The sequence below is a fragment of the Melozone crissalis genome, unplaced genomic scaffold, assembly GCF_028551555.1.
Source record: "Melozone crissalis strain CALT ecotype California unplaced genomic scaffold, PUWL_Pcris_2 ptg000014l_1, whole genome shotgun sequence".
In the NCBI taxonomy this organism is placed as follows: Eukaryota; Metazoa; Chordata; class Aves; order Passeriformes; family Passerellidae; genus Melozone; species Melozone crissalis.
The window spans coordinates 3278165-3291945 of NW_026535792.1; the positions used below are offsets into that span (position 1 = coordinate 3278165).

Sequence of the window (13781 nt, forward strand, 5' to 3'; positions counted from 1 at the left end):
CCCTCTAAAACAGTATCTTCTCATAAAAATAACAGACTTTTTTCTTTCTCTGTAAGTTGTCTTCACATTAACATGTTCAAGCCAAAGTTACTCAAAGCAAGAGTGTCTTTTCAAGTCACTTTTTACTTTCCTCATGTTGTTTCCTTAGACAATATGGAAGCAAACTTGACTTGATTGACTAAGGTTTGTAGGCAGCCAGGCACACCCACTACCCAAAGAATTTCACTGCAGTATTGGTCTGAACATCTCATTGCCAAATTGCTTTGATACCAAGCCATAATTTGCAACATTCCTGTTGGATATCGAGTCTCTCCCTGCTGATAAAAGGAGTGAAACTGAGATAACTTGCTGAACTTCTGCAATCATTTACAAACTGCCAAGGCCAGGTGCTTCTGCTATTATAAATTATGTTGCCAGCTGAACCATTATGAAAAATCCCAGGAGATTAGGGAGCTGGTGTATGGGAGTGCCACTATTGGAAACAAAATTTTAGAATTGGATTGTTTGTTTCTTGTGTAGCTTTTTTCCTAAAAAAAAGTTCTGGTGGGTTTTTCCTCATTTTTGGAAGCAAAAGAGCCCAGAGGTTTGTTACTGTCCACTGCAGTCACCTGTTGTGTTGGTGGATCAGTGCAAGAGGGTCACATAAGGATGGATTTCTTCTTGCACTGAATCTGCAAGCCCACAGTGATTGACATTGTGGACCAAGAGATAGGATGAAAAATATTTCTGAGAAAAGGACTTTTGCTGCTCTGAGAGCCATCAAACACATAGCCACTGCCCTGTCTGGGGACTGCAAAACACTGATGCTGGTAGAATTTATATATTGCATTTACTTCACACCTTGTTGCCTTTTGATGTTGGCCATCTCCTCCTTCCCACCTCCTGGGATGGAGAATCCATCTCCCAGTGTGGGGCAGGCAGCCAGCATTCCTGACTCCTCCGGTGCATTCCCCAGGCTGTCCCACTTCCCCAGCCCTGCCTGGGGGTGGCTTCCTGATGGGGCAGAGCGTGGGACATCTGGGCTACTCGTGTTGCACGTATTTGGCAAATATTCCACACCATCTCTGCCCTCTCCTTGCTTCTCTTTGAAGGGTGTCTTGTGTTGCAGCTCTGCATTCAGGTTTGGCACTCGGTCATTTGCTGCAGTTGACTGGAGGCTTTCAGTGGTTTCACAGGAGTTTTGGAGAAGTGATTGCACACAGAACCTCCCCTGGGGTTTCTGACACTCTGAGTGACAGGGCTGTCAGTGCTCACTGAGCTTTTGTCTCTCTTCCCTCGTGGGTGGGAAATCCCACCCAGCTATCCCAGGGTTTGGTCTTTTTTCCACCCTACAATTTATTTTCCCTTTTCATCTTCTGAGGAAATGCATGTCACATTTTCGGGAGGACTCGTTCTCACCCACTTCAGGCAGTGCTGAAAGCAAACAGCTTGTTACCCTTCAGCTTGTTCCTTCTGCTGTGCCCCGGGGTGCTTTCCAAAAACAAGGAGCTACAGATGGAGCACAGCAGCCTCTGTGCAGTGAGCAGTCCTTCTCTGCCCACCACTGGTTCATTCATAGTCTTTGTGCTCCTTCTGCAACACTTCTCTGTGTTCTGAAACCAGATCGAAGCAAGTGAGAAAGAAAGAATTTTTTATGTCCAAGAAGTGGATTTAATCACTTGGAGGGCAAGGAAACAGCTTAGTGCAAACATTTTTGTGGAGGCATCCTCAGATAAATTTGTTCTTACTTTAGGGTCACAGCTCAGCTGTGATCATGACAAACAGCCAGTGTGAGACAAGTGATTCCCACAGAGAGTCACTGATCCATGTTGTACAGTGAGTGCTTTTGGATATATTTATATTCAGCTCCTCAACAGGGATTGACTGACGGAGTTATAGCAACCCTTGACTCCTACTGGTGCTGTTGTGTCAGAAATCTGCTGTGTGTTGTTGGCAGGTATGAAAGAATGTGTGAGGGTGTAGAAATTCTCAGCATGTGGTAGGATGCCTGCATGGAGATGGGATAGTATTTTAAGGAAGGAGGAAAGATTCATGTAGATGCTAAATGGATCTGTGAAAGGAGGGAGTATTGACATCAGAAGGCAGAAAGGTGTTTTCCCAAGGTAATGCTACCTCTGCAGTGCTGAGTTTCTGCCAAATTTATTTTTACATATATTGATCAAGTTTAGCATTTTGTAGGACTTTGTATTTGGTGGAGCACTCCTTTTTCTGCCCCTGTTCCCTCAGAACCTGCCAGCTCTTAGAAGAAACTGTGAGGCTTTTTTCAGGAAAAGGTTGATATGCAGTGGCCACATCCTAGAAAGGAGGGAGGCCTTTGGAATGGTGGATGTTCAGTTGCTTTGCAGCTGGATTCCTTCATCTCACCAAAGGTGCTGGAGTGCATCAGGCAGTGCCTGTCCTGCTGTGAGACAGCCACTGTGAAACAGCAAGGGCTGCTCAGAGAGAATCCCATGAGCAAATGTCTGCTGGAGAAAGGAGTCAATGTGAGCTTGGGATGTTGATGGGAACAGGATCCTAAGGTAATTCACCCTGTTCTTCATGGCCTTGGTCAGGCTTCAATCAAACCATGTAAAGGTCTGGTGTTTATACCAGTGAGCTTTTGAGTGCAAGGCCACAGTGGGTGTGCCTGCTATGTCACTCGTGTGCTTTCTGTCCCTGCCATGTCACTCTCATGTATTTTCTGTCCCTGCCATGTCTGTCTCATGTGTTTTCTGTCCCTGCCCTGTCACTCTCATGTGCTCTCTATCCCTGCCATGTCTGTCTCATGTGTTTTCTGTCCCTGCCATGTCACTCTCATGTGCTCTCTGTCCCTTGCAGCACAAGCTTGTACTTTGCTGCCTTCCAGATTCCAAGGCAAAAGAGCTAATTCTTTTTAAATGAAAACCATATCATGAAGGGCTGGATCTGTCATGCAGCTGAATAAACCACAGCTTTCCACACTGTTATTCACCATAGGCGTTCGTGTGTTCTCACTCGCTGTTGTTGACTTCTTGGCTGCTTGATGAGTAGATAACCATATAAAATATCTGGTTACTTCATTATTGGAGAGTGACATAAACTTGGTTATGAAAACAAGAGTCCAGTAGTCATGGCTCCCTTTAAATGTTGACTTTCCTGATTAAAAAAGCCCCAAAAGTACAGCACCCATCCTGAACACCCCTGTTCTAGATAACACTGTGTACACAATGACCAGCCTCAGTTACTTCAAATGCTTTAAGTAGGATCATCTCCCTCTCTTCATCACTGCTCCCCAAAGTGTTCCTGACAGTTTCTGGAATAGTCAAAGCATATTTAAGAAACAGTGTTTACATGTTTCAAAAGGAGAGGGTGAAAAAACCCGCTTCCCATTAAGCCAATGGCCTCAGTGGCCGCTGGTTTTACAAGATGTTTCCTTGCCGCCTCCCTCAGTGAGAGCTCAGCTCACCTCAGCATTTTCACAGGATTTGTTAGTTTGTCCAAGCCTCCCTTGGCCCCCTCTGACATCTCTGGCCATTTCTGCTTCTCTTAGAGGCATCCTCTTCCTGGGTCACCCTCTCAAAGTTACTGTCCTCACTTTGCCCTGCAGCTCCTATTACAATTCCAGCTCAAATGAGCACCCCTGCTTCCTTCCTCTTTTAAGCCTTTATTCTCAACTGGATGGATACCTCATAACTTGCAAGACGATCAGCATTTTATATTGAAATGTTCAACATGTTGAACCAGTTCCGAAGTAGGCATCTTTCCAGTGATGCAGCTTCAATTTCAAATGTTAATAAAAATTCCTAACATTGAACTCAGTTTGGGAGTGGACAGCTCACAGGCTGGATGATGTGGGGTGCTGTCTCCCACTCCTGGTTCAAACCCAGCCCAAGGCAGAGCTGCTAAGAGCTGTTGGCGTGCACCCTCTGCTTAGATTTGAGTTTAATGGCCATGTTTAATGTTCTCAGCTGCCAGCCCACACCCTGTGTAACCTCCTTCCATGTCAGCATCTTCCTTTGTGCTTGACATTGGATGCACTGCAGAGATTCCCTTTTCAAACCTTCACTGAGACCTGATTCCCACCTGAGGTGGGAAGGGGAGGAATTTTGTCCTTCATATGGAAAAACAGATGGCATTTGTGCATGTCTAAATAGCTGTGGGGCACTGTCATCCTGCCCACTCTGACATGCCAGGGCAGGTAAATTACAGCTCCCCTTCTCCCTTCCCTCTCCCACTCTGCGAGGATGTTGTTCAGTCTCCCCTCCTTTTGCATTTATTGTTCTCCAGTGGGCTTTAGAAAGAAATCTTGTGCTTAGTCCTGGCTCTGCATTTAATGCTGGATTATTTGTGGGTGAGTCATGGCAAGCTGGGTCACAGGGAATGACTTCTCTCATATTCTCTTCTGAGAAGGTCAGTGGTGACATCCAAGGCTGGTACTGCCTAGCCCATAGCAATGTTCCCTTGCAGAAACAAAGCCTTTAGGAGAACATCTGCAGGGTAAGGCACGTTACAGATAGAGAAAACATGCTGCCCAGCAATCAAGTATCAGCCAAAAATGTAAAACCTTACTGGTCTCACTGAACTTTTCACTCAGAGCATGAGATATCTCTGCCTTCTCCTGTCCCCCCTCTATTTGGGATACAGCTGTCATGGGCTCTTTGCTCAATTCTCTGAGGCCATGTTGCTCTGCAGGGCTGGCCCCAAAGAGCTCTTCCTATTTAATGTGTTGCTGAACTTACACAGTTACAGCTCTTTGTGAGTTGGTTCTTTGGAAAGGCTCCTTTGGATTTCTGTCTGTGGGAGTGAGAGACAGCCTGCTGTCCTCATTTCCTTCTTGGCAGCTGGACATCCTCCCTGCCCTTTGGAGAACTGAGGTAAGTGCAGTTGTGTGGAGAGCAATCAATTGTTTGTCATGCATGTTTAATAAACAGCTGGGGTGACAGCCAGGACACCTTGGGTAGCCTTGATAGCCATGAGTTTCTAAAGTGATCCAGTGTTTGACTCACGCTGAGTTATTTGCAGGCAAATGGAATGGTTTGATTTTCAGAGGGAGGTGAGGGAGGTGGTGTTTCCATATCTGTGTGTCTTTTTTTCAGGCTTCCTTTCTTCATATTTCTTTTTTTCAGTTGCTACCTTTTTCTGAAGGAAAGTGCTGCTGCTGCTGGTATTTTCTATCAAACTTCCCTCTTGTCCCAGCTTCACGTCTCTCCCTGCTAAGGGAGAGTGATGATAACAGTCCTGGGGATTTGTCCAGTGGTCTCTTACCAGCCAGAGCTGCAGCTGTTGAACAGATTTTTCAAGCATCTCCTAAATCAGTTTCTCCCAGCCCTTGGCATTATCCTCTAACTCAAATTTGGGTTTTCTATTGAGGGTCGTAGTGGCTCTGGTGAAGATTTGTGTCCATGACCTCAAGAACATTGAGGTGCAGCAGTGCATTGGATGCAGTAGGAGGCTTTCCACAGGCTTTGGTGCACTTTGGCTCAGGCTTGTGAAGAAAAACAGGAAACACTGGAAAACACACCAAGGGTAAACAGAGCAGTTTAGTTACATTAACTGTCTAGAGGAGAAACTCCACAAATGACCCAAACAAACAAAGCAAGTGCATTGGTTCAGCATTGCTGTGGGAAAACACAGGGCTGATAATTGAGTTTTGCTTAAGAGAATTACACAAGAAATTGGCCAGCTCAGGCCCAGAGTGTAATTCTGGCATCCTGACCCAGTTCTGATTGCTGCACAGGCTTCAGGGAGGCCAGAGCTCCCAGAGACTGCATGCTATTTTTTATTCATAGCAGTGCTACTTTAAAGCCTTGCTCTCCAAAAACACTGCATCAAAGAGATCTGTTGTAGCTGCCTCCCTGTGACTCCTGATCAGATTTGCCTTGCTGTGATTCTGTTAACAGTCAGGGCTCACACTGGTCAGTCAGCTGGTGTCTGGCCTCACACATGATGAGCCACAGTAAATGTGCTGCAGGACTCCTCCAGAGAGGCCATGGTGTCTTTGACTGGTAAGCAATGCATTATTTATATTAGGAAAGAAGCTGGAGTGTGAAACCAGAATCCCAGGGTGCCTACTCTGAGTAAACATTGAATGGAAGGAGTTGAAGAGCTGACAGAATGAGCTGTCCTTGCTTGCCTTTGTGGAATCTCATTGTCTTCAGGAGGAGAATGTGATGAACTGAAAGGCTGAAGTTTTCCGTGGGTTGGAATGGAGCAGTGACTGTGGTGGTAACAGCACAAAGGGAAACTGAGTCCTGCTCATCCATGATGGCTCTGCTGGCTTTGTAAAGGGTAACAGGCAGCATCTGTTTGTGGCTTCTGATAAAATGGATGTTTATGTCTCAGGGAGCACACAGGGCACTGGGTTTGCAGGGCATTGCAGTGTCATTTTGACATTGCTACTTCTAATCTAAGAGCTTTTCTTATCAACTCTTTGTTCAAGATCAGTTCATGTAAGAATAGAACTTCCAAAGGCAGAATATTTCAAGAGACTGATTACCTGCTTCTAATTCCACGTGAATTCTGAATAGCAGGTAAGATTAGATGGTCACAAATGAAATGTAAACTATTGATTCAGTTTGCACTGGTGTTTAGTGCAAACACACACTGCTCTGTCCCATTTTTTTCTGTTTAAAGGAGGGAGACTGTTCATTAGTGAAAAGAATCAGCATGGCATTGCATTTACTGCTTGTTTAGGAGAACCTGGTCCCTTTGATGTAGCTAGAGACCCTTGAACTTCAGAAAAGAATGTGTTAGCATGCAAGAGTATGCCTTAGTCCTGCAGGTCATTTAATCATTTTCTCAAGTGAGTCATTGTAAGGTAAAGTAGATGCTGAGAAAAGTTCTGCATTGCCAATTAAAACAGGCTCCAAAGGTGTTGCTGGTTTCATTCTACCAGAAACTCATCACTGAGAGGCCAGGAGGGCTTGCCTGTGTACCTTGAGGCCAGATCCCAAACTAATATAAACTGGCAAAGCTCTTTTGCCTTATACCAATAAAGGTATTCCTTTCAGGCTCAATTCCTTTATGCTTGTGACTTTTAAAAGAATTTCTGTTAGGAAAACAGGAATGATTCGGAAATGGGTAGATTTCCACACATGTAAGAATTGAATGAATTTCAGAAGAAGCCTGTAAATAACTTGAGGTGTGAGTTCTGATTCGTTCTTTATAGAGGACAAATTTTATCTGCCTCAAACCCCCCGTGAAATAAAGCTGAGTGAACACTGGCAGCCTCAGCATTTGTCCTAGGCAAGACATCTTCCATGAAATCAGGTTTAAGATAAAATTAAGGACAGGAATGTACTAATTAGTAAGTGCTACTCTTGTTTTTTGCCAACAAAACCTCACTTTCAACGTATTTGACAAAAAATAATTGAAGCTAATCAGAAAGCTAAAGCATTTCTTATATTTACAACTCTAGACTAAACACTAGACTTTTCTGGAAGGGATAAAATCAGGGATCCTAAAGCACTTGCAAAGTCAGGAAGATGATTTGTTTTCAGCCTTTTGAGATGGAACACCTGATGTGGCAACCAGGGGGCCATTCAGGAAGCTTCCAGAACAGGGGAGCTGCCGGATCCCATCCCACAGAAACAGAGTATAAACCAAAAAGGACCCAGCTTTGAGTGTCAGCACTGTGGCAGTTACAAGGCAGACAAGCTGCAAGAAACCTTGGAAACCTGCCTGGTCTCCCTTGGAAAAGTTATCAGGATTGCTGTGTGCCCACAAGCCTTCACACTGGCATTTTGGGGCAAACTTTGTTCTGGAAGGTTCCTGACAAGCTCACATCCTTTACTTCATGGTGCTGAGCCCTTCCTTTCCTGACTTTTAGGAACATAATCTTTAGATGGCCTTATTTGCATTGGAGAAATACTGCTGGAACTTTCACCCTAGCATGTGAGGAGTTTTCTCTGTGTAGAAACAACATGGGTAAAATATTTGGAGTGAAACCCAGGCTGCATTGAAGTCAATGGCAAAACTCCCATTCACTTCAGTGGAGCAGGAATTTCACTCTTTACTGTTTTGAAGTTAGAGTTACTAATAGACTGTTAGATTATTCCTGCGTGCATCAAACAAAATGTGCTTGATGTTAATGTTTCTGCAGTGTTCAAAAACCACAAAGGTTTAAAAAGAAGAATAACTATGAACTTCTGAGTCTAAAAATTACATTGAATGTAGTTTTGCTAGGAATAATAATAATAATGTCCCTGGAGATAAACCTAAAATAATAGACTCCACCATATAATCTTCACTGTAAGCTAAAAATAGCAGAGATGGTGGTTCAATCTAAGCCATAATTATCAAAGTGCTGAAGTGGGTTTTGGTTCACTGCTATTAGAAATGGATGTCGTGTTTGGGCTCTGAACAGTCAAGTCCCACAACTAGGGAGGAGCAAAGCCAAGAGCACAGTCAGAAAGCAAACAGGAGCCTCAGATTTGTAGGGAAATAGCATGGATTAAGCAGTGCATATTTAAAGGGACTGCTCCTGGCTTGCTCCAGCCAGCCAGCTGGAGACCCACTGAGTTCTGTATTTTCAGCCCCAAATTGGTGATGTTTTGCTAGAAGGTGACACTGGCCATAGAAGGCACCTTTCTTCTGAAAGTCATTTTCTATTTCACTTTGGAATTGAAGGAGGAATGTTACTGTTTCAAAGAGTTACTACTCTGTATGATTCTGGATAAGGGTTTTAATGTTCATTTTGAAGCAGGATGGAAAATCCTTAACTCACTTTCTGTGCCAGGCAGGTTGTTGTGATGCGCTGAGTGTAGGACTGAGTGTAGCAGGTGACCTTGGTCACATCTTTTTCCCTGTTCACAAAGTTTTACCTGCAGCAGAGGAGTCTCACCTTCCTGTAGTGGCAGTAGGGATTTATTCTGAACCTGAACCTGCTGTAGCAGCCCAATGGTGAAGACTCCCCTGATGACAGAAGGGTCCTGAGGGGGAAGTTGGATGGAGGTTGAAGTAACACATTTCTGTTTCTGAGTGCTTTTGGAAATCCTCACTGAACTTGTTTGAATTCCTCTATGTGTTTATACAACACAATCTGCTGTTTGTTTAGATGGTTTGTTTTGCTGAGTAGATCCCATTCTGTCCTTGCTGAGATGGGCATGGGGCAGTCCTGGTGCTTGTTTGGACAGTGCTTGCAGAAATGGGGCTTGGATTTGCCTCAGGCTCCAGGCTAAACAGTGCTGTGACAGAGTCAGAGCCTAATTTAGGTTGGAAGGGCCTGGAGATCATTTGATCCAGCCCACCACTCAGAAAAGGATCAGCCTCAAAGTTAGATGATTGTACAATACCACTAATTTAGAAAAATGTGTTTCCTAACAGTATATTCCAAATTCACACTGATGCAAGAACAAAGTAGGCTCATCTCTAGGTCATTCTCTCAGTGTAATTCTAACGATCCTATCCACTAGATTTGGCAATACAATCCAAAATTTTCATTAAATATTCCAGCAGATACCCTCCAAGTTCACTGCTCATAAACCCTAGGAGGAAAGTCCATAAGAGGCACATTTAAAAATTTCAAACACGCAAATACCAAACACTTTGTGAAATTAAGGCAATGGATAAAATAAAGAACCTCTAGTTCATTTATTGAACAGGTGCCCAGGGCAGTGCATGGCTGACTGTGTGTGGTATGGGCAGCCTGTTGTCCAGCTGGTAATCCCTGAGAGTGTCATTGCTGAGGGCAGTGGGAATGAGAAACCCACATCATACTTTGACAGGTTTTTTCTCTTGTCTTGTTCTAATCCAACAGCATGGGGATGAGCCACGATGATGATCATCAGCCCTGTGCTGGGAGGTCTCACATCATGTCTGGAGAATGGGTGAAGGGCAGGAACCCAAGTGACCTTTCCTGGTCCTCCTGCAGCCGAGACGACCTCGAAAACTTCCTAAAGTAAGGATTGTACTGAGTGTCAAAAATCCTGCCAGGCAAGAATCCACTCTGTTGCTTTAAAGTGAAAGTATTAACAATGTTCCTTTTAAAAAAGTGTAGGTGTGTCATTGGGGTATGCAAATTTGAACCTGTCTCCTTTGCAATAGCACCTTGAAACTGAGGATTGAAGAGAGGCAGATGAATTATGTGCAGTTGTCAATGTACTGATAACATCTTTTAAAAAATCCCATATCACCTTTTTTTTACAGAAAATGCCCTTCAATTTTGCAATGACAGAAATCTGTGTGTAGGTGGCTTGCAGGAATCTCTGCTTAAAGATGCTGCAGCTTTATGCTGTGATTTTTACTGTCTTGTTATTGAATAGCTTTTATTTTATTGAAACTTGACTTTGCCTGGAGGTTATTCTGATGTGTTTTCTCACTCCTCAATGAATGTTGGTCTAAAACAGTTCACTATGAACTTCTTTCCCACTGCATCCATGTTTCAGCTCATCATATTCAGTTCTTCAGGAAGGATTTCTGTCCTGCTGCTTGTTAAATCTCATGAACTGCAGGAAGCACTGGAATTATCTGAACTCTGCAGATCTAATCTTAAACCTACAGTGCAGCTCTCTGACGAACAGTGCCTGGCACAATGCTTTGTGCTAGGAGTGGGTTCAGCACGGAAAATTTCCCACTCTGGGGGTTACAGGTGGGAAAGAAAGGAAAATAATGAAAGAAAATGGGACATTTAATGCCACATTAAAGGCATGAGTTAGAAAAAGAAGTTACATCTGAACTCATCTGGTTGCAACTGGTCCCTGATATGACAGTGATATTCCAATTTGTAAAAGATTGCTGTGAAGGCAAAGAGAAAAATCTTTTTATGCCTGTGATGGATAAGAAAAAATGTAAAGGGTTCAGAATTCAGCTGTGGGGATTGAGGTGAGACATGATGGCAGACTTTGTAGCTGGCATTTCAAGGCAAGTGAAGCTTTGGGCCGGATTGCCTGAGGGCCAAATTGAGTCTCCTTCAGATTTCTAGGAAGGATTTAGGCAAATGTTTAACCCAGAATGTTGTGAATGTTGGTTTAGACAAAAGTTTAACCCAGAATGTTGTGAATGTTGGTTTAGACAAAAGTTTAACCTAGAGTGTTGTGAATGTTATCTCTCCTGCCTTGAGGCCTGGGGCCGCAGGTGACTTCCCAAGGCCCTTTATATCCATAGCTCTCAAGGATTCACACGACTTCCAGGGAAAACCCCACAGTTTCACACTGTTAAAGAGAGGACAGGGCTCCTCTGCAGCAGTGACCTAACACTGCCGTTCAGGGGGCTTTCCCTGAGGACATTTTTCCTTGCTGCCCTGCCAGGTCCAAGGTGAGCACCTGTCTGCTGCTGACCGACCCCCGCAGCCAGTACTCGGTGCGGCTCCCTCACAAGCTGCCCGGCATGCACTACAGCGCCGACGAGCAGTGCCAGATCCTTTTTGGCACCAACGCCACCTTCTGTAAGGATATGGAGGTAAGAGCTCGTGGGTTGGAGCTGGAAACAAGGTGGGAAGTGGAAATAAAGCTGCTAAGCTCTGGGGAGGAGAAAAGGAGTCTGTGTTTCCCTCAGGTTCAGCGCTGCTGGTGGAAAATCAAACGGCCTCGAGCTCCGTCAGCCGCTCCTGCTTAGGCCTCATCCTTCTTTTCCCTTGGTAATCTCCCAGAGCAGACTCAGAAAAACTGGTGTTTGCACGTTGTTCCCTTTTGAGATTGTTTTGCTGAAATGCTCTGTAGAGATTGTTTTCCTGGAAGTTCAGCTGAGGTGAAAGTCTCTCCTCACAAGAGTGTTTGGCGACTCCCACAGAGTCAGCTTAGATGGCTGGCTGGGCGTTCACAGACCTCACCTTCAGACCACTGCAGTGTTCTAAGGAGCTGACTCTTAACTGTGCTGAGGAAATATTGATGTCTGCTTGTTTCATGAAGCCTTGAATTCTGTGCAGAATCCTGTATGTTTTCTGAGCAACATGACGTTTACTCAGGATTTGGGTGCAGTGTGGGGTATCTTGGGGCTGGTTGGCAAAATGGGAACATTGACTGTTGCTGTATCTAGGAGCAGGTTGTGCTTGAGATGAGGCTGTTGGACTCATCTCTGGAATTCAGACAGCCAAGTTTTTCATAAGGTATTACACATAATCAGATCTTTTGATTCTGAGCAGATCTTACCCCCTGCTTTAGACAGGGAGTGGGGTAGTGCCTGCTTCCAGCATGGCCTTGGAGATATAAAAAAAAAGTCATGAAACTGTGTGGGGTCACCAGCACCAGCTGGCAGCATCTCCTCCTGTACAGACAGGCAAGAAGCAGACAGGTTTCTTGCTTTTAATAACTGGCCATTTGTATTTTTTAGTTGTCCCTCATTCCCACTCTGAACAAGCTTGGGATCTTAAATCAGTGTTAAGAAAGAAAACAATAATCAGAGATAACTGGGGCTTTTAAGTGCCAAATTGCTAGAACTGTGGAACACGTGCAAGTCCTGGGAAAATGCTCTTAGTTTCACATTAGCTGTTTTATTTATTTTGGACTTGGAAACTAGCTAATATAAAACAAAGGAAAAGAATCTGGACAGGTTGTGTTTCCCAGCTCCATCAAGAAAATGCAGACCACCAGGACTACTGTACTGGAAGCAAAGTGTTAGAATATAGGTCTGTAAAGAAAACCTCAGATCTACCCAGCATGACTCAAGTTCTTCCACTTGTGTGGGTGTCACCCAGCTGGGCTGCTCTTGGAAGGGATTTTTGCTATTTCCCTTGTTGTGATAAAAAAACCATTTTGTTTCTGGATATTCCAGTGCCTGATGAGAATGTCAGCCTGCTGGTAGGTGGTCAGCATTTCCCACACAGGAGTTGCATGTCCAGTCTGGAATTGCTTCAGGGACTTGTTGTTTGCCAGAATAATGCGCCAAGAGGCACCATTCTCTGTGAGGTATAGACAGCAGGTGTCTGTGTCTCCCAAGATTTTTCACCAGTCTAATTATTTGACACTTTAGAAGCAAATGAAAAATGTGCTCTTTTCCTCCATCTCTCCTTTCTCCCCAAAGAGAAGCATATTTTGTGAGGACATTAGTGCTTCCTAATGAAAAGCCTGGTAGATTTCATCTCAGATGAAAGCAGATTCAAACTAATTTGCAGTCCCTTATTTAGAATTATTTCTGTTGCAGATGTGCATTAAGAATTAGCATTCACCCTGTGAAGCTCTGGATCAGTTTTGTCACATGCCATTAGTTTAAGCTTGTGTTTACATCCTGTTATGCTACTCTGAATTGGTGTTTGATAGCAAGGAAAGGAAATTCTTTAGAGGAAATGATTACTTTTGACTTTTAAAGCTCTGAAGTTTGTGTTCATTTCACCTTTGTGTTCCTCAGGCCTCATCTGCAGAATACTTGTATCATAAGTCTCAAAGCTGTCTACAAAAATATGAACCAAAAAAAAAATTGGCACTGCTCACTGGCATTAGCTGTAGAAATTATTGGCAAATACAGCTGTCTCCTCTTTTAGCCAATGGTAATGTGGTATTTTTAATTCAATAAAGTATTAAAAAAATCCAAATGTAAAAGCAATAAACATTTGACAGTAAATATTTGTTACGAAAAGGAAATAAGCTTCAGGAAATGACCCTGCTCAATCTTTTTATGATTACATGTGTCTGCTGCCTATTTTCTTATATAATAAGAGAGTTACATTACAGTATTTCTTTGGAGATAGTTGAGCTGCATAATTATATCAGGCAAACTAGAGGCCCTATATTCAAAAATGCCATGCAATTTGGTTTAGAGCAAACTTGAGAGGTTAGATAACTCCCAAATTTCAACATTTTTGAGAAACACAGAAATTGCTGTGCAGTAAGCTCCCTCCTTTAACAGCATCAAAGCCCTGTTTTTTGAGGGAATGTGATCTTTGCTTTCAC

At 43.7% G+C, this 13781-nt stretch overlaps 1 protein-coding gene across 1 annotated transcript in view; it reads left to right on the top strand.

The window, feature by feature from the left end:
* ADAMTS17 (ADAM metallopeptidase with thrombospondin type 1 motif 17) overlaps positions 1-13781 on the top strand; it is a 153187-nt gene that overhangs the window by 66282 nt on the left and 73124 nt on the right. The window contains exons 9-10 of the mRNA XM_054272652.1: positions 9716-9856; positions 11205-11355. Coding sequence (XP_054128627.1) covers positions 9716-9856; positions 11205-11355 — 292 coding nt within the window. The remainder of the gene's footprint in view (positions 1-9715; positions 9857-11204; positions 11356-13781) is intronic.